The sequence below is a fragment of the Mustelus asterias genome, chromosome 13, assembly GCF_964213995.1.
Source record: "Mustelus asterias chromosome 13, sMusAst1.hap1.1, whole genome shotgun sequence".
Lineage (NCBI taxonomy): Eukaryota > Metazoa > Chordata > Chondrichthyes > Carcharhiniformes > Triakidae > Mustelus > Mustelus asterias.
This window is the reverse complement of record NC_135813.1, coordinates 53,868,793-53,889,747: the sequence shown is the minus strand read 5'-3', so window position 1 is coordinate 53,889,747 and position 20,955 is coordinate 53,868,793. Positions and strand designations below refer to the sequence as shown.

The following is a 20,955-nucleotide window of genomic DNA, read 5'->3' as shown; positions in this document are numbered from 1 at the left end:
GAACAGAGGCAGCATCTGTCTCTACTCACCTAATTTGCATATAAGATGGACTGTTCCATTATTACTGCAGTGGGAAGGGTCCAAATTCACCAGGAATTTAGGATTTAATCGTGCGACCTCTCCCTGTAAAACATTGGGAATAGTCTGCCTCTCATCCTCATCGTGCTTGCGTTTCCGCGGGGATATCAGAGGGGCTCTGTTGGGAAGAGATGATCAATGTTTAGTTGAGTTGGATGGTGAACCAAGTGCTGCTAAGTTTTGAGAACCTTAGCTTTACTGTCCTGTTTATTCCCCATCCTTGATCACATATTATCTCTCAAGAGTTGTCTCAGCGGTGCCCTCAAAATGCCTGATCATCATTTCAGACCAATCCTCCCATTTACTTGTGGCCTCTGGCAAACTTGCTGTTCCATCCTCCTCTCTGAGCTTGTGGCACTGAATACAATCAGTATTATTCCCTCTCCAACAGCGGACGGCAAGGTATGGCCGTAAGCCGGAAGGGCTATTCCAGGTTCAGTCAGTTTTAACAGAACCCCTGGACCTGTCGTTTATCATCTCTCTCTTTCTGCCTGGCCTCCGCTTGGTGCCTGCCCATTGCAACTTCAGCCTGAGTTCTAGCTGCTCAGTAAGCAGGGTAATGGCTGGACCGTTGTGGCTGACACCATGTCAGCTGTTAATAATGGGACAGGACAACTTGATAACAGGGTTAAAGGTTTTGATGTTATCACGGCAAGAAGCACAATCATAACGAAGCAGAAAGTCACTGTTCCACTCGGAGCTGCTTTGTGAAGAAAGTTAATGACTCAAACTCTGTGTGAAATAAAAACAACAAACTAACAAATAAATCAGCAACATTAAACACAACTGCACAATCAAAGTCACCCAAAATGCAGTGCTGCGACAGCTAACGAATCGTAGCACCCACATTTTCGGAACATATGTGCAACGACACATCCTCCTATTCCTCTCTCATCTTTATTCAGTGACAGTCTATACACCTCCCTTCTCAAACCACATCATGAGTCCACACACAGACTGAAAGCTCTGACCTATTTACTAACAGGAACCCACCCATTCCTTCTATAAATCCCGCCATAGTTACTGCTCCCTCTGGTAGTTTATTCCACGTTTCTAACGTCCATTTTGTTATCCCTGAACTTTAAGGTTAAATATAGTGACGCAACAAGTCCCAACAAGCGGCAGGTGACTGGATAATTCCCCCATTAATCATGCCCGGAACCACACTGCTGTGACTGGCAATGCACAGAATTTGCATTAGGTAATGATCCCCGTTTTACTGCATTTTGTGGACAATTATTCCTGCTTTACTCAGGATACTCTGGTGTAATTTTGGCCATGGGTTCATGATTCTAAATAAGAAGCACAAGTCCCAATCCCACCTCCAAATCATTGGCTGATTCAATATTTACTCAGTCATTTTAAACAGTCCACCAGCCCCTGTATCCTGTCCCTGACAGTGAAACACTGCTAGCTCAATTTTCTCTGAAAATTTCCAGAGATCTCCATCAAGATCCTCTTCTCTAGACAATCAGGGTCCCAGTGTGCACAATCTTTTTGTATAACTCACTGGCTTCTGTGCCCCCTCCACTGGCTTTCCTTGCTTAATATGGTGCTCCAGATAGTCTCACCAAAGCCAGGTGTAACTTCATCAACTCTCTGGCATAGCTCATTCCTCTAATGCTTCATCCTAATATTTCACTTGCTTTCCTGACTACACAGAAAGAATGAATTCTCCACTTGAGCCTCTGAATCTCTTTCCTGCTGTTACCTCCAGGTTGTTGATTTTTATTACCTAGGTCACATCTCTGCCTAGTGACCGTGGTGAGTCAGATCCCTCCTGCTTACCCCGCGCTGATTATCATAGCACACTGCTGTACCTGCAAATTCAGACAACATTCTGTGACAAAGGATAATAAAGACTGGCCTCTTTGGAACTTCTCTAATGATTACTTCCACTCTGATGCCTCGTTATGCACCATAATTCTTTCATGTCTACTATTCACTGACACACCAGTCCATATGGATTCGCTGCAAGTATCTCATATGTCTGTTTTGTGGGAAGTAACTCAGGCCTTTTTGAAATCACATATACAACATCCATTCATTAATCCATACATTAATCCTAACTTATATTGTACATAGTTTTATACACCAGAGCTAAAACAGCTTGTTGGTAACACTGTTGGAAAGTGCAAACAGGTCATATGTACATCCATCCATACTGGTAGGGTATCTATTGAGGGCTGTGAATGAATAACTGATTAATGCAGCTGAGCTCTCAAGAATCATTGAAAGTGAGCCTATTTATACACTTGGAGGAACAATGTCAGATAACTTGCTCTAAACTTCATCAACCAAGATCGTCGTCATTTTTGTGTGTCATATGCTGCTAGACCAATAGGTGGCCATGTTGCATCACTTCTGACTCAATTCTGACTGGAATATAGAAGATAATACAACCTTACCCAGTGACAAACATCACTGTACCGACAAACAGCTGAAACCAAACATGCACTAGTTATAATCCTTACGCAAATCCCTTCATGTTTCTAAAACTACGTTAACCTGTTTATGAAGCACTGCTCTGTGAAATCTTAATAATTCAATCTAAACCATGTATTAGCTTCAATTACACACAATACTTACCCATAGCACAAAGATATCAACACTGATTTCTGTATTGTTACTTTTCCTCTTATGCGATGCACTTCTGAGCAACCCTCATCTCATCAACTGCTCAAAGAATTACAGTGGAGTGGTCAGAAAGGACAAGTCCCTTCAGGGTCTCGTACTGTCCCCCTCTAACCATCCCATCGTTCCAAAATAATCTCCCTGATCAAAATCTACAACTCTTTCCCTCCGTTCAACAAGGTTCATAGATGCACGTGTGACTTGCCCCTTGCCTGTTTATAATCAGTAGCCTCATGTATATAATTTCAATCCGGTGAGACACTGAGCGGGGGGGTGAGGTGCTGGGCAGGGGGGGCAGTGAGGTGCTGGGCGGGGGGGGCAGTGAGGTGCTGGGCGGGGGGGGGGGGGGGGCGGCAGTGAGGTGCTGGGCGGGGGGGGGGGGGGGCAGTGAGGTGCTGGGCGGGGGGGGGGGGCAGTGAGGTGCTGGGCGCGGGGGGGCAGTGAGGTGCTGGGCGCGGGGGGGCAGTGAGGTGCTGGGCGCGGGGGGGGCAGTGAGGTGCTGGGCGCGGGGGGGCAGTGAGGTGCTGGGCGCGGGGGGGCAGTGAGGTGCTGGGCGCGGGGGGGCAGTGAGGTGCTGGGCGCGGGGGGGCAGTGAGGTGCTGGGCGCGGGGGGGCAGTGAGGTGCTGGGCGCGGGGGGGCAGTGAGGTGCTGGGCGCGGGGGGGCAGTGAGGTGCTGGGCGCGGGGGGGCAGTGAGGTGCTGGGCGCGGGGGGGCAGTGAGGTGCTGGGCGCGGGGGGGCAGTGAGGTGCTGGGCGCGGGGGGGCAGTGAGGTGCTGGGCGCGGGGGGGCAGTGAGGTGCTGGGCGCGGGGGGGCAGTGAGGTGCTGGGCGCGGGGGGGCAGTGAGGTGCTGGGCGCGGGGGGGCAGTGAGGTGCTGGGCGCGGGGGGGCAGTGAGGTGCTGGGCGCGGGGGGGCAGTGAGGTGCTGGGCGCGGGGGGGCAGTGAGGTGCTGGGCGCGGGGGGGCAGTGAGGTGCTGGGCGCGGGGGGGCAGTGAGGTGCTGGGCGCGGGGGGGCAGTGAGGTGCTGGGCGCGGGGGGGCAGTGAGGTGCTGGGCGCGGGGGGGCAGTGAGGTGCTGGGCGCGGGGGGGCAGTGAGGTGCTGGGCGCGGGGGGGCAGTGAGGTGCTGGGCGCGGGGGGGCAGTGAGGTGCTGGGCGCGGGGGGGCAGTGAGGTGCTGGGCGCGGGGGGGCAGTGAGGTGCTGGGCGCGGGGGGGCAGTGAGGTGCTGGGCGCGGGGGGGCAGTGAGGTGCTGGGCGCGGGGGGGCAGTGAGGTGCTGGGCGCGGGGGGCAGTGAGGTGCTGGGCGCGGGGGGGCAGTGAGGTGCTGGGCGGGGGGGGGGGGGGCAGTGAGGTGCTGGGCGGGGGGGGGGGGGCAGTGAGGTGCTGGGCGGGGGGGGGGGGGGCAGTGAGGTGCTGGGCGGGGGGGGGGCAGTGAGATGCTGGGCGGGGGGGGCAGTGAGATGCTGGGCAGGGGGGGCAGTGAGGTGCTGGGCGGGGGGTGGGGGGCAGTGAGCTGCTGGGCGGGGGGGGGGGGGGGGGCAGTGAGGTGCTGGGCGGGGGGGGGGGCAGTGAGGTGCTGGGCGGGGGGGGGGGGCAGTGAGGTGCTGGGCGGGGGGTGGGGGGCAGTGAGGTGCTGGGCGGGGGGGGGGGGGGGGGGCAGTGAGGTGCTGGGCGGGGGGGGGGGGGGGGGGGCAGTGAGGTGCTGGGCGCGGGGTGGGGGGGGGCAGTGAGGTGCTGGGCGGGGGCGGCTGTGAGGTGCTGGGCGGGGGGGGGGGGGGGCAGTGAGGTGCTGGGCGGGGGGGGAGGGGGGCAGTGAGGTGCTGGGCGGGGGGGGGGGGCAGTGAGATGCTGGGCGGGGGGGGGGGGGGGCAGTGAGATGCTGGGCGGGGGGGGGGGGGGGGGGGGCAGTGAGGTGCTGGGCGGGGGGCAGTGAGGTGCTGGGCGGGGGGGGGCAGTGAGGTGCTGGGCGGGGGGGGCAGTGAGGTGCTGGGCGGGGGGGGGGGGGCAGTGAGGTGCTGGGCGGGTGGGGGGGGGGGGGGGTGAGGTGCTGGGCGGGGGGGGGGGCAGTGAGGTGCTGGACGGGGGGGGGGTGGTGTGAAAGATCTTAGCTCTTGGCCTTGTCATATCATCAATTGCTGCCACTAGCACCAGCGCATGAGGGGAGATCAGTCAGAACCATGACTTTTAACATCCTTCATCTCGCTAATGCACCATTCCTCCTGACATTGAAGGGTTCTAGTATTCCTTATCCTCTTTTCTGAATTTGAGCATCTCATCCCCCATGTTCCTGCCTCACCAGGTATTCATTTACTAATTCTACCACCTCCCCCACCTGCCCTCATACATCACTTCCTGATTTCTACTGGACAATGGGCTCACAAGCACTTGCCCATATCTCTTGCTCCTGCTGTTAATACTTGGTTATATTTTATTTTTGTGCTGTATTTCTTTCAGGTGGCCCTCCTTGGCTCACCACTGCGTGACACTCCTGATTTGTGCCACTGCGTTTCAAAACGTTTCTCCCCTTTCTCTGTTGGGTTGACTCTGTTTGATGCAGGAGGCACAGTACACAATCAGGTCAATCAGCCGAACTGGTCTAGGTTAGTGTTTTTGCTCCACAAAAGCCTCCTCCCACACCTACTCCATCACACCTCAATAACATGATTCTATTCCTTTCTCCCTCATGTGTAGATCATCGAGCTTCCTCTGAACTGTATCTATGCGAGTCACCTCAGCTATTCCTATGATAGAAAGTTCTACATTGTTGTTCCTGAGTAAAGAATTCTTCTGAATTTCTGAATGGAATTAGTAGTAAGTGGCATTAGCTTTGCACATGCCACAAGTGGAAACATTTTCTCCATGTCTAACCAACTTTCACTATAAAGGATCGTAAACAAAGCCCAGTCCATCATGCAAACCAGCCTCCCATCCATTGACTCAGTCTACACTTCCCGCTGCTCGGAAAAGCAGCCAGCATAATTAAGGACCCCACACACCTCGAACATTCTCTCTTCTACCTTCCTCCGTCGGGAAAAAGATACAAAAGTCTGAGGACACGTATCAACTGACTCAAGAACAGCTTCTTCCCTGCTGCCATCAGACTTTTGAATGGACCTACCTCGTATTAATTTGATCTTTCTCTCCACCCTAGCTATTGACTGTAACACTACATTCTGCACTCTCTCCTTTCCTTCTCTATGAATGGTATACTTTGTCTGTATAGTGCACAAGAAACAATACTTTTCACTGTATGTTAAGACATGTGACAATAATAAATCAAATCAAATCAAACCAAACAATCTTAAAGATCTTTGCTAGGTTCCCTTACCTTGTGTTTCTACATGATCAGCCCTCACTCTGAAGATGACAAAATGTACAGAAATTCAATTTTGCTTGTGCCTTTAATGTGGCAAAATATCTCAAGGAGCCTCACAAAGACTGAGCGGTTGGTTGCAGGTGAGATCACTGAAGGCTTCATCACCGGGTGGACTTGTACAGGGGAGGGGTTGCACACACTGTACCAGCACAGGGATTGAAAAAGTGAGACTAGGACAATATAAAAACAAGTTCTTCCTAAATTAACCATGGAAGTCAGCTCATCATTGAAGCACATGTTGAAATCGTGCCAAAGCAAAGACTGGAAACCGGACTCTGGGCAGAAGGGATGAGATTACAGTACGTACGTGATTGGTGGTCCGTGGATGGCAGTCATGGCAGGCCCAAAGGTTCGGTGTAGGGAATGGTTGAAGACTGGGGAGCGAATGTTAGCCAGGACAGCATCGAGGAGGGGCTGGCACAGGTATTGCTGCTTTGTGATGGACATCGGTGGAGGCGGAGGAGTGGGCTAGGGGCAGATCAGAAACTTTATTAACTACCGTCTGATTACTGACAGAGACAGAAAGGAATGAGTAAACTCACCACTCAAAACAGAAGTTATGTCTGAAGGAGAGATAGGTCCCAATTTTAACAGACTCAGTGGAGTTTAATGTGAAAATTCAGTAAAGATCTTAATTGCCATGCACACACTGGTGAACAAACTTGCCTTTACACTGAGATGTTATGCTAGGATATTCCATAAACATTACTGCTCCTAAGTCCTAAATTCCTACGAGAAGCATACTGGGAATTTCTGAACCAGTTGCCCAAGAAATGGGACTGGCCAGGACCATAAACTAGCCCAGAAGATTTCACAAAGGGACTCTTAATAATTTTACATCACTTCTTTCCCAAAAGGTACATGTAGCACAGATTTGCTTTTTGCGCAACCGTTAATGTCTACTGATAATTCAGTAAATTGTGGCAATATTTAGCTCGTCAAAACTTTGGAGGGACTAGAGTAGCACAAAGTGAGAGGATGTCTCCTGTGGTGTATTTATACATGACCAATGCCAACAATCCTCTTAAATCAAACTTCACCTCCATTCATCCAATCAGGTGATGCAGCACTGAACCATAAAGGCTCAATTCCTGGTCTCTGCTGGGTGAGCTGGAACAGGAAAAGCGTTTCAACCTTTCAATCTTGAGAACCTGGTGAGGAAAAAGGAGCTAAATACTCTAACTACATTTCTCTCCTAATCGCTATCCAATGATTGCTGGTAGAATCTATGAATGGTGGAACAGGCTCGAGGGGCTGAATGACCTCTTCCTGTGAAGGTAGAACATAATCAGGCAGGGACATCCACCACAGTCAGGGGTGCCAGGTCCCAGTGACTAGACCGACACGTAATAAAAGGGTACTTGACAAGGTACAAGAGCATGTACCTTGGAATGCTCTTACATTTCAAGGGCATGAAATCTGCACTCCAATTAAATCAGAGTCTGCAAAAGGGGAGAAGATTGGTTCAAAAAAATGTACTGAAGCTCTCTGGTTCCTACATCGAACAACTCACCACAGCCATGTCATTTTTCAGCTTTTCCAAAGCTATTTCACATTTTTGGAGAGTTGCCAAAGAACATCTGTGAAAATAAACCACATGAGTTCTTTAACATCATCAATAGAAGAATCAGTCCTTTAATATAGAAACATAAAAAGATATTCAGTACACTGCATTCATGTTAGGCTTAAAAGAAGCTATCCAGTTGAATACCACCTTTCAGCAATTGCGCTGGAGCCCTGCAGGTTACAACATCTCAAGATCACATCCAAGTGTTTTTAAATGAGATGAGAGCTTCTGTCTCTATCACCTTTTCAGGCAGTGATTTGCAAATCCTACTATCTAGGTAAAATATTTAGTCCTCAACTCCCATCTAATCCTTCCACTAAATAATATATCCCTAGTTATTGACCTCTGTTAATAGGGTCTTCCTGTCCACTCTATCCATGTCTCTCAATTTTAAACAACTCAGCATTCTCTGTTCCAAAGGTAACATCTCTAGCCTGTCCAATAGCTAAAATTCTCTATTCCAAGCACAATGCTTCTATATCTCCTCTGTATCCTGTCCAGTGCAGTGTAGTCACTCACCGCATGTTTACTCTTGAAGAATTTATTTTAATAAACTGAAGCACACTGTCAGGGACAGAATTTTTCAGTGAACAGATTGCCGTCACTCAGAGTGTATACAACAGGCTTGTTTTGCAGAACAGTTCAATTGTAAGATCGTTCTGAAGCTGTTCACCTGGCTCTGGCAAAGAGTTTATTGATCTTGATTGCTGATGGATTAAAATTTCAACCTATTTTCAAAAGATTGTACATTGTTTTATTCACCTTGCAGAGATTTTGTATCATGTGGCGAATATGATGATTGATCGCTACAGGTTTAGCAAGCATTGAAATCATATTGGACAACACTGATCTAACTGAAGGATGACAAAAAGAAAAAAAAAGGATGGGAACAGGCTTGAAGGAATGGATGCACTCGCTCCTGTCTTTTTAAATTGATGAGATTGTGACCTTGCCTGTAATTAGCTACCATGACCCAAGGAACACAGAGATATTGGAGGCAGTCCCATTATAAAACACATCATCTTTGTTTATCAGTAGAATACATGTCATACCGCTTATTCGGGTCAGTGAGGATGTCGAGGAGACTCTTCATCTTACTTAGATCTTTCTTTCTGTCTGTAATATAGAGTAGTTAGTCTGTAAGATCATTTTACTCCATAATCATGTTGCAACGGCACGAGCATTTACACAAATGACAACTATGTAACATGAAGTTAGAAGCTTAATACAACCATTGAGTACATTGCGAGGCCGAACAGACGTACTTGCACTAATGCAGTGATGAGTCAGTGACAATTCTTCCCATGACCCAGTTGTCTTACAGATTTGGTAAGCTCCACATTCCATTACCAAGTCAAAGCAGGTCAGATACTCTCAGCCAGGGTAGTAGCTGAGTGCCAATAGGTTCTTAATTCCACCACCACTCCTCCATGTCGGCAACCTAGTCTGTAACTTTGCTATTCCCTTCTCACGTTAAAAAAAATTCACTAAACCTTCCTTGTTTGTTGGTCTTCTTTAGTGCCACTCACTGTCCACACTCCCCTGTGAAACGCACAGGGCTTGTTCTATGTTAAAAAGGCACTGTGCGATTGCAAATAGTTATTGTTGCTCCATGACATTGAGTGAGCAGAGTGACAGGAAAAACTCGAAGGAGGCGGCAGACAGACATCTCTCCCAATCCTCAAGAGTAGCTCAGGTACGCCTCACTTGAGGTACTGCACTGAGAGCAAAGTGGAGAAGGGAATGGACAGTGACACTCTGTTGTCACCTTGCAGGAAGAAGACAGTCCACTTGTGCACAGGATGAACCAGAGTCAGCCTCAGTGCAGCTGTTTCAGGTTTTTTTTTTAATGGGATATGGGTGTTGCTGGCTGGCCAACATTTATTGCCTATCCTTAGTTGCCCAAGGGCAGTTGGGAGCCAATCACATCGCTGTGGATCTGGAGTCACATGTAGGCCAGACCGGGTAAGGACTGCAGATTTATTTCCCTAAAGAACCTGGTGCATTCTGGGAGAAGTCAGCCCAGTAACATCTACCAAGAAGTGGGAAGCGGAAGAACACCTCCAGAGATAAACAGGAGTTACAGCATCTGGTAAAGGTGGCTGAGGGACTTCACTGGTGCATTCTGGGAGAAGTCGGCCCAGCAACATAACTATTAAGAAGTGGGAAGCGGAAGATCTGGTGTCAAGGAGCAGTAAGCCCGAATACTACATCAGTATTTCCCTCCCTCCATCCTCCTCTAATCAAAAAACAGGCCACTTTGAGAAGGTAAAAGTGAAGGTAAGAGTTTTATAAATTTTCTTAAATAATTTAACTGGTGCTAGAACAAAGAACAATACAGCACAGGAACAGGCCCTTCGACCCTCAAGCCCGCGCCGCTCCCTGGCCCAAACTAGACCATTCTTTTGTATCCCTCCATTCCCACTCCGTTCATGTGGCTATCTAGATAAGTCTTAAATGTTCCCAGTTTGTCTGCCTCCATCACCTTGCCCGGCAGCGCATTCTAGGCCCCCACCACCCTCTGTGTAAAATACGTCCTTCTGACATCCGTATTAAACCTCCTTCCCCCTCACCTTGAACCTATGACCCCTCGTGAACGTCACCACCGACCTGGGAAAAAGCTTCCCACCGTTCACCCTATCTATGCCTTTCATAATTTTATACACCTCTATTAGGTCACCCCTCATCCTCTGTCTTTCCAGTGAGAACAACCCCAGTTTACTCAATCTCCCCTCATAACTAAGCCCTTCCATACATCCTGGTAAAGCTCCTCTGCACTCTCTCTAAAGCCTCCACGTCCTTCTGGTAGTGTGGCGACCAGAACTGGGCGCAGTATTCCAAATGCGGCCGAACCAACGTTCTATACAACTGCAACATCAGACCCCAACTTTTATACTCTATGCCCCGTCCTATAAAGGCAAGCATGCCATATGCCTTCTTCACTGCCTTCTCCACCTGTGACGTCACCTTCAAGGATCTGTGGACTTGCACACCCAGGTCCCTCTGCGTATCTACACCCTTTATGGTTCTGCCATTTATCGTATAGCTCCCCCCTACGTTAGTTCTACCAAAATGCATCACTTCGCATTTATCAGGATTGAACTCCATCTGCCATTTCTTCGCCCAAATTTCCAGCCTATCTATATCCTTCTGTAGCCTCTAACAATGTTCCTCACTATCTGCAAGTCCAGCCATTTTCGTGTCATCCGCAAACTTACTGATCACCCCAGTTACACCTTCTTCCAGATCGTTTATATAAATCACAAACAGCAGAGGTCCCAATACAGAGCCCTGCGGAACACCACTAGCCACAGGCATCCAGCCGGAAAAAGACCCTTCCACTACCACCCTCTGTCTTCTGTGACCAAGCCAGTTCTCCACCCATCTAGCCACCTTCCCCTTTATCCCATGAGATCCAACCTTTTGCACCAACCTACCATGAGGGACTTTGTCAAACGCTTTACTAAAGTCCATATAGACGACATCCACGGCCCTTCCCTCATCAACCATTCTAGTCACTTCTTCAAAAAACTCCACCAGGTTACTGAGGCATGACCTCCCTCTCACAAAACCATGCTGACTATCGTTAATGAGTTTATTCCTTTCTAAATGCGCATACATCCTATCTCTAAGAATCCTCTCCAACAACGTCCCTACCACGGACGTCAAGCTCACCGGCCTATAATTTCCCGGGTTATCCTTCCTACCCTTCTTAAATAACGGGACCACATTAGCTATCCTCCAATCCTCTGGGACCTCACCTGTGTCCAGTGACGAGACAAAGATTTGCGTCAGAGGCCCAGCGATTTCATCTCTCGTCTCCCTGAGCAGCCTGGGATAGATTCCATCAGGCCCTGGGGATTTGTCAGTCTTTATATTCCCTAAAGAACCTAACACTTCCTCCCTTGTAATGGAGATTTTCTCTAACGGGTCAACACTCCCCTCCGAGACACTCCCAGTCAACACATCCCTCTCCTTTGTGAATACCGACGCAAAGTATTCATTTAGGATCTCCCCTATTTCTTTGGGCTCTAAGCATAATTCCCCACTTTTGTCCCTGAGAGGTCCGATTTTTTCCCTGACAACCCTTTTGTTCCTAACGTACGAATAAAATGCCTTGGGATTCTCCTTAATCCTGTCGGTCAGTGGGGTAAAGTGCTGCACTTGTGAGATGTGGGAGATCCGTGGTGTTTCCAGCGTCTCAGACGACTACCTCTACAGGAAGTGCACCCAATTGCAGCTCCTTACAGACTGCATGGATAGGTTAGAGCAGCAGTTGGATGTACTTAGGAGCATGAAGGTGGTGGAAAGCGTCATAGACAGGAGCTTTAGAGACGTGGTCACACCCAAGGTGCAGGCAGATAAATAGGTGACCGTTAGAAGGGGCAGGCAGTCAGTGCAGGAATCCCCTGTGGTCGTCCCTCTCTCTAACAAGTATACCATTTTGGATACTGTTGGGGGCCTATCAGGGGATAACAGCAGCCAGAGCAGTGGTACCACGGCTGGCTCTGTTGTTAAGCAGGGAGGAATCTAGAGCACAAGATCAATAGTTATAGGGACTCTATAGTTAGGGGTGCAGATAGGTGCTTCTGTGGACGTGAAAGAGACCCCAGGATGGTATTTTGCCTGCCCGGTGCCAGGGTCCAGGATGTCTCTGAATGGGCAGAAAGCATTCTGAAGGGGGAGGGTGAGCAGCCAGAGGTCATGGTACATATTGGTACTAACGACATAGGCAGGAAGAGTGATGAGGTCCTGCAGCAGCAGTTTAGGGAGTTAGGTAGAAAATTATAATGCAGGACCTCTAGGGTTGTAATCTCAGGATTACTCCCTCTGCCTTGTGTCAGTGAGGCTAGAAAAAGTGCAGTTCAACACATGGCTAAACAGCTGGTAGAGGAGGGAGGGTTTCAGATATCTGGACCATTGGGATCTCTTCCGGTGCAGGTGGGACTTGTACAAGGAGGACAGGTTGCATCTAAATTGGAAGGGCATAAATATTCTGGCCGGGTGGTTTGCTAGTGTCACACTGGAGGATTTAAACTAGTTTGACAGGAGGGTGGGAACCAAAGCAAAGGTGAATTAACTGAAGGGGAACCAGAGAGTAGGGCCAGTAAAACTCAGAGAAAGAGAGACGGAGTGTGGTTGCTAATCAAATCACCTGGCAAGGTGGATACAGAACTGGCTTGGTCATGGAAGACAGAGGATAGCAGTGGAAGGGTGCATTTCTGAATGGAGGGCTGTGACAAGTGGTGTTCCTCAAGGATCAGTGCTGGGACCGTTGCTGTTTGTAATATACATATATAAATGATTTGGAGGAAAATGTAACTGGTTTGATTAGTAGGTTTGTGGATGACACAAAGATTGGTGGATTTGCGGATTGCAATGAGGACCATCAGAGGATACAGCAAGATATAGATCCGTTGGAGACTTGGACGGAGAGACTGAAGTGCATTTGTTTCAATGCGAGAAGTGTAACAGGTGAGGCAGATGAACTTAGAGCTTGGATTAGTACTTGGAACTATGACGTTGTTGCTATTACAGAGACTTGGTTAAGGGAAGGACAGGATTGGCAGCTTAATGTTACAAGATACAGATGTTTCAGGTGGGACAGAGGGGGATGTAAAAGGGTTGGAGGAGTTGCACTACTGGTTAAGGAAAATATCACAGCTGTACTGCGGGAGGACACCTCGGAGGGCTCATACAGCGAGGCAATATGGGTAGAGCTCAGAAATAGGAAGGGTGTAGTCACAATGTTGGGAGTTTATTATAGGCCGCCCAACAGCCAGCAGAAGTTAGAGGAACAGATATGTAGGCAGATTTTGGCAAGGTATAAAAGTAACAGGGTGTTGTGGTGGGAGATTTTAACTTCCCCTATATTGACTGGGACTCACTTAGTGCTAGGGGTGTGGATGGGGCAGAGTTTGTAAGGAGCATCCAGGAGGGCTTCTTGAAACAGTATGTAGGTAGTCCAACTAGGGAAGAGGCTGTACTGGACCTGGTATTGGGGAATGAGCCTGGCCAGGTGGTTGCCGTTTCAGTAGGGGAGCAAGTTCTGAAACAGTGACCACAATTCAGTAAGCTTTAAGGTACTGATGGATAAAGATAAGTGTAGTTCTCAAGTGAAAGTGCTAAATTGGGGGAAGGCTAATTAAATATTAGGCAAGAACTGAAGAATGTAGATTGGGGACAGATGTTTGAGGGCAAATCAACATCTAGCACATGGGAGGCTTTCAAGTGCAAGTTGATAGGTATTCAGGACCGGCACATTCCTGCAAGGCCTGCAAGAATGAAGGATAAGTATAGCAAGTTTTGGGAACCTTGGATAATGAGAGATATTGTGAACCTAGTCAAAGAGAAAAAGGAAGCATTTGTCAAGGCTAGGAGGCTGGGAACACATGAAGCAAGTGTGGAATACAAGGAAAGTAGAAAGAAACTTAAGCAAGGAGTAAGAAGGGCTAAAAGGGGTCATGAAAAGTCATTGGCCAGCAGGATTAAGGAAAATCCCAAGGCTTTTTATACATATATAAAGAGCAAGAGGGTAGCCAGGGAGAGGGTGGGTCCACTCAAGGACAGGGGAGGGAATTTATGCGTGGAGCCAGAGAAAATGGACGAGGTATTAAATGAGTACCTTGCATCAGTATTTAATTCACCAAAGAGAAGGACTTGGTGGATGATGAGTCTGGGAAAGGGTCTGTAGATAGTTTGAGTCATGTTGAGATCAAAAAGGAGGTATTGGAGTTCTTGAGAAACACTAAGGTAGACAAGTCCCCAGGACCTGATGGGATATAGCCCAGAATGCTGAGAGAGGAAAGGGAGGAAATTGCTGGGGCCTTGAGAGAAATCTTTGTATCCTCACTGGCTACAGGGGAGGTCCCAGAGGATTGGAGAATAGCCAGTGTCATTCGTTGGTTTAAGAGCAAGAGTAATCCAGATAATTACAGGCCGGTGAGCCTTACGTTAGTGGTAGGGAAATTATTGGAGAGGATTCTGCGAGTCAGGATTTACTCCCACTTGGAAATAAGTGGACGTATTAGTGAGAGGCAACATGGTTTTATGAAGGGGAGGTGGTGCTTCACTAACTTGATTGAGTTTTTCGAGGAAGAGACGAAGATGATTGATGAGGGTAGAGCAGTGGATGTTGTCTACATGGACTTCAGTAAGGCCTTTGACAAGGTCCCTCATGGTAGACTGGTGCAGAAGGTGAAGTTGCATGGGATCAGAGGTGAGCTGGCAAGGTGGATACAGAACAAGCTTGGTCATGGAAGACAGAGGATAGCAGTGGAAGGGTGCATTTCTGAATGGAGGGCTGTGACAAGTGGTGTTCCTCAGGGATCAGTGCTGGGACCGTTGCTGTTTGTAATATATATATAAATGATTTGGAGGAAAATGCAACTGGTTTGATTAGTAGGTTTGTGGACGACACAAAGGTTGGTGGATTTGCGGATTGCAATGAGGACCATCAGAGGATACAGCAAGATATAGATCCATTGGAGACTTGGACGGAGAGATGGCAGATGAGTTTAATCCGGACAAATGAGAGGTAATGCATTTTGGAAGGTCTAATACAGATAGGAAATATACAATAAGACTATTGATAGGCAGAGGGATCTGCGTGCACAGGTACACAGGTCACTGAAAGTGGCAATGCAGGTGGAGAAGGTAGTCAAGAAGGCATACAGCATGCTTGCCTTCATCAGCTGTGGCATTGAGTTTACAAATTGGCAAGTCATGTTGCAGCTTTACAGACCCTTAGTTAGGCCGCACTTGGAATATAGTGTTCAATTCTGGTCTCCACACTACCAGAAGGATGTGGAGGCTTTGGAGAGGGTACAGAAAATATTTACCAGGATGTTGCCTGGTATGGAGGGCATTAGCTATGAGGAGAGGTTGGAAAAACTTGGTTTGTTCTCACTGGAACAATGGAGTTTGAGGGGAAACCTGATAGAAGTCTACAAGATTATGAGGGGCATGGACAGAGTGGATAGTCAGAAGCTTTTTCCCAGGGTGCAAGAGTTAATTACTAGGGGGCATAGGTTTAAGGTATGAGGGGCAAGGTTTAAAGGAAATGTATGAGGCAAGTTTTTTTACACAGAGGGTGGTGGGTGCTTGCAACTCGCTGCTGGGGGAGGTAGTGGAAGCAGATATGATAGTGACTTTTAAGGGGCGTCTTGACAAGTACATGAATGGGATGGAAATAGAGGGATATGGTCCCCGGAAGGGTAGGTGGTTTTAGTTCAGTCGGGTAGCATGGTCGGTGCAGGCTTGGAGGGCCGAAAGGCCTGTTGCTGTGCTGTAATTTTTTTTGTTCTTTGTTCTTTGACTATTAGTGAACCAGATGGGTTTTTCCAACAATCAACAATGGTTTCATGGTCATCAGTAGATTCTTAATTCAGATTCTTTTTTTACTGAATTCAAATTCCACCCTCTGCCGTGGTGGGATTCGAACCTGGGTCCCAAGAACATTAGCTGAGTTTCTGGATTAATAATCCAGTGATAATACCACTTGGCCATCGCCTCCCCCTAACCTCTCCTCTTGTATAAGGGAATGGAGATATTGAAGATGGCTCCCTGTTTGAGGTGAGCGCATGGGATGACTCCAGTCCTACACCAATGTGGTTGACTGTGAACTGCTCTCTGAAGTAGCCTAGCAAGCAATTTAATAATAGTTACCAGCAGGTCAAGAGAGCAGCCCTCTTCAGGCAACTAAGTTCTGGCTCTGCCACTGATGCTCACAACTAGAAAATAAATTTTAAATAAACTGCCCAATCTCCTCTAAACTTGGGCTCCACAAGAGGAGGCAGTGACTGGACTAGTAATTCAGAGACCCAGGGTAAGATCTGGGGATCCGGGTTCAAATCCCATCACAATCAGATGGTGAAGTTTGAATTAAATAAAAGATCTAGAAGGGAACCATTGTTGATTGTTATAAAAACCTATCAGGTTCATTAATGTCCTTTAGGGAAGGAAATCTGCCATCCTTGTCTGATCTAGCCTACATGTGACTCCAAATCCACAGCAATGTGATTGACTCTCAAATGTCCTCTGGAATGCGGACAGTTCGGGAGGGATAACAAATGCTGGTCCAGCCAGCAGTGCCCACATCCCATAAATGAATTAAAATATAGGTGTGTTTAACAGCAGTATCCTAGAATGGATACAATGCAGGAGACTTTTCAGCTGGCTGTGTCTGTGTTAGCACACCCTTTGGGTTAACCCTCAACCAATGCCAACCCCTGCCTGTTCTCCAAAGTCCTGGAATGTTTTTCAGGTAATGATCCAATTTCCTTTTGAAAGCCTCAGTTGACCCTGCCTCCACCACTTTCAGGTTGTGCATTCCAGATCTTAATCATTGTTTGCCTGAAAAAGTTTCTCATGTTGCCATTGCTTCATTTGCCAATTACCCTAATTCAGTCTCATTTGGTTCCACCAATCTGAACAGATTCTCCCATTCCACTCTGTCCAAACTCTGTGATTTTGAACAACTCTATCAAATCTCTGATCAATCTTTTCTTGTCCAAGGAAGACAGTCCCAACTTCTCCTTTCTACTTAATGAAGTTCCGCATCTCTGGGATCATTCTGGTGAATATTTTCTGCACGATCTCTAAAGCCTTCACATTCTTCCTAAAATGTGGTGCCCACAACTGGGCACAATACTCCAGTTGAGGCCGAACCAGTATTTTATTCAAATTTAACATAACTTCCTTCCTTTGTATTCTATGCCCTTATTAATAAAGTAAGAAGTCTCACAACACCAGGTTAAAGTCCAACAGGTTTATTTGGTAGCAAATACCATAAGCTTTCGGAGCACTGCCCCTTCGCCAGATGGAGTGGAAATCTGCTCTCAAACAGTGCAAACAGACAGAATCAAGTTGCAGAATACTGATTAGAATGCGAATCCTACAGCCAGCCAGGTCTTAAAGGTACAGACAATGTGGGTGGAGGGAACATTAAACACAGGTTAAAGAGATGTGTATTGTCTCCAGACAGAACAGCTCGTGAGATTCTGCAAGCCCAGGAGGCAAGCTGTGGGGGTTACTGATAGTGTGACATAAATCCAACATCCCGGTTTAGGCCGTCCTCATGTGTGCGGAACTTGGCTATCAGTTTCTGCTCAGCGACTCTGCGCTGTCGTGTGTCGTGAAGGCCGCCTTGGAGAACGCTTACCTGAAGATCCAAGGCTGAATGCCCGTGACTGCTGAAGTGCTCCCCCACAGGAAGAGACCAGTCTTGCCTGGTGATTGTCGAGCGGTGTTCATTCATCCGTTGTCGTAGCGTCTGACGCTACGACAACGGATGAATGAACACCGCTCGACAATCACCAGGCAAGACTGTTCTCTTCCTGTGGGGGAGCACTTCAGCAGTCACGGGCATTCTGCCTTGGATCTTCAGGTAAGCGTTCTCCAAGGCGGCCTTCACGACAGCGCAGAGTCGCTGAGTAGAAACTGATAGCCAAGTTCCGCACACATGAGGACGGCCTAAACCGGGATGTTGGATTTATGTCACACTATCAGTAACCCCCACAGCTTGCCTCCTGGGCTTGCAGAATCTCACTAGCTGTTCTGTCTGGAGACAATACACATCTCTTTAACCTGTGTTTAATGTTCCCTCCACCCACATTGTCTGTACCTTTAAGACCTGGCTGGCTGTAGGATTCGCATTCTAATCAGTATTCTGCAACTTGATTTTGTCTGTTTGCACTGTTTGAGAGCACATTTCCACTCCATCTGATGAAGGAGCAGCGCTCCGAAAGCTTATGGTATTTACTACCAAATAAACCTGTTGGACTTTAACCTGGTGTTGTGAGACTTCTTACTGTGTTCACCCCAGTCCAACGCCGGCATCTCCACATCATGACTTATTAATAAAGCCCAGGATGAGATGTGCTTTATTAACTACTCTACCAACCTGTCCTGTTACCTTCAAAGACTTAAGAAAGAAGAAAACTCCCAGAGAAGGTTTACATCAATCCAAGCCGGCCGCTACAAAAGGATTTTATCAATCCACCTGCTGTTCATCTCCCTTCACACCAGCCTGTATGGCTAAGATCACCATGGCAAGGAATAACAGCAGAGACCCTATGGTGGCAGGAATGGAACCAGCACTCCACCATTAAAGACCACTTCCTCATCACAGACCCATAGCCCATGCATATGGCTTCAACCTGCCACACCAACACTGGGCCCTTCTCAACCATGTCAGCAAATCGGCACAAGTGCGACCTTGCAGGGAGCTCAGACTGCAACTGTGGTGCACCAAGATCAATGACTCATCATTGAAGACTGCCCCCTGGCAAAATTCAGCAGAGGGCTCTGAGAGCTCCACTGAGCCACTGCGGAAGCTATTGCCTGGCTTGGTGATTACTGCACATGCAAAGCAAGAATACTTGGGCACATACACACATCCAGGTGCCTCTGTTCTAGTACCTCCTTTACAGTTGTACCCTTTATTTTATATTTTCTTCCTACCAAAATGAATAGCTTCCTACTTAATGAATGACGCTAACAGGAGAAGGAACACCGACTCCATTCTCCCGTTGCTGGCCCAAAGTCACTGAGGCCAATTATAACTCCAGAAATGCCTTGGCTAAGAGCAGCTAACTCAGCACTGACGGCAATTGGAAGCTGGTCCCTCTGATTCCATTATGCATTGAGTTACTTGGAAAATTTTCTAGCAAATAATTCAAACCTACCAATCAAAAGAAAACTTTATTAAATTACTGCATGATAGTAAATCTGGTGATGGTGGTTGGTGGTGGGGGGGGCGGGGGGGCAGGGAGCTGGGACCCCCTGAATTATTCAGAAAGATTGCTCTTTAGGCAACTTATGCAAGGAAGGCTCCAACATTCAGGCTGCTCCACATCTCCAGCCTGGGGTGTGATCCCAATCTCCAGGGAAAAACATGTTAGTATATTGTACAAGTTGGGCTTTTAGTCATTCTGCCCCCTGTGCTGTAGAGGTGTAAATAAAGTTAATTCAAGATTGGTTGCTTACAGTGAGACCACATGGTGAGCCTTTACTCAGCACAATAAACAGGAAGATGTCAACAAGACTGGTATAGAATTACTGTTTACATTTCATTCACAAAATTAAAGACTGAAAATCATTATGACATGCTTTTTGAAACTCCTCCAGGTAAGTTTGAGTGGTTTGAGAGATTGCTCCATGTGCAACTCAATGAGTCAGCATGTTCTGTAATTGATTGCAAAAATGACACTGAAAGCATATTCGGCAACAATTGGGAGTGTGGGTAAAATTAAGTTTTATGAATGAATTTGGCTGAAAGTGCATAAAATTGGAGATGATAAATTAAATGTTTTCTTCAGCATCATAGAGCCAGGTGCTTTTGATGTAGTGTCAAACCAGTACTGCCCATGAGACTCCAGTACCTGATTTAATTTGATTTATTATTGTCACAAGTATTAGTATACAATGAAAAGTATTGTTTCTTGCACGCTATACAGACAAAACATACCATTCATAGAGAAGGAAACGAGAGTGTGCAGAATGTAGTGTTACAGTCATAGGTAGGGTGTAGAGAAAGATCAACTTAATGTAAAGTAAGTTCATTCAAAAGTCTGACAACAGCAGGGAAGAAGCTGTTCTCGATTCGGTTGGTACGTGACCTCAGACTTTTGTAGTTTTTTCTTGACGGAAGAAGGTGGAAGAGAGAATGTCCAGGGTGCGTGGGGTCCTTAATTATGCTGACTACTTTTCCGAGGCAGCGGGAAGTGTAGACAGAGTCAATGGATGGGAGGCTGGTTTGCGTGATGGATTGGGCTACATTCACGACCTTTTGTAGTTCCTTGCGGTCTTGGGCAGAGCAGGAGCCATACCAAGCTGTGATACAACCAGAAAGAATGTTTTCTATGGTGCATCTGTAAAAGTAGCGGACATGCCAAATTTCCTTAGTCTTCTGAGAAGGTAGAGGCGTTGGTGGGCTTTCTTAACTATAGTAGCGGCATGGGGGGACCAGAACAGGTTGTTAGTGATCTGGACACCTAAAAACTTGAAGCTCTTGACCCTTTCTACTTCATCCCCGTTGATATAGACAGGGGCATGTTCTCCTTTACGCTTCCTGAAGTCGATGACGATCTCCTTCGTTTTGTTGACCTTGAGGGAGAGATTATTGTTGCCGCAACAGTTCACCAGATTCTCTAACTCATTTCTGTACTCTGTCTCATCATTGTTTGAGGTCCGACCCACTATGGTGGTGCCGCCAGCAAACTTGAAAATCGAATTGGAGGGGAATTTGGCCACACAATAATAGGTGTATAAGGTGTATAGTATGGGGCTGAGAACACAGC

At 47.7% G+C, this 20,955-nt stretch overlaps 1 protein-coding gene across 8 annotated transcripts in view; it reads right to left on the bottom strand.

Annotated features, from left to right (window-relative positions):
* med15 (mediator complex subunit 15) overlaps nucleotides 1–20,955 on the bottom strand; it is a 146,322-nt gene that overhangs the window by 8,317 nt on the left and 117,050 nt on the right. For all 8 annotated transcript variants that reach the window (XM_078226766.1, XM_078226768.1, XM_078226770.1 and 5 more), the window contains 4 exons: nucleotides 8,707–8,770; nucleotides 7,601–7,667; nucleotides 6,395–6,555; nucleotides 30–196 (listed from right to left, as the gene is read on the bottom strand). In XM_078226766.1, the coding sequence (XP_078082892.1) occupies nucleotides 30–196; nucleotides 6,395–6,555; nucleotides 7,601–7,667; nucleotides 8,707–8,770 (459 nt within the window). The remainder of the gene's footprint in view (nucleotides 1–29; nucleotides 197–6,394; nucleotides 6,556–7,600; nucleotides 7,668–8,706; nucleotides 8,771–20,955) is intronic.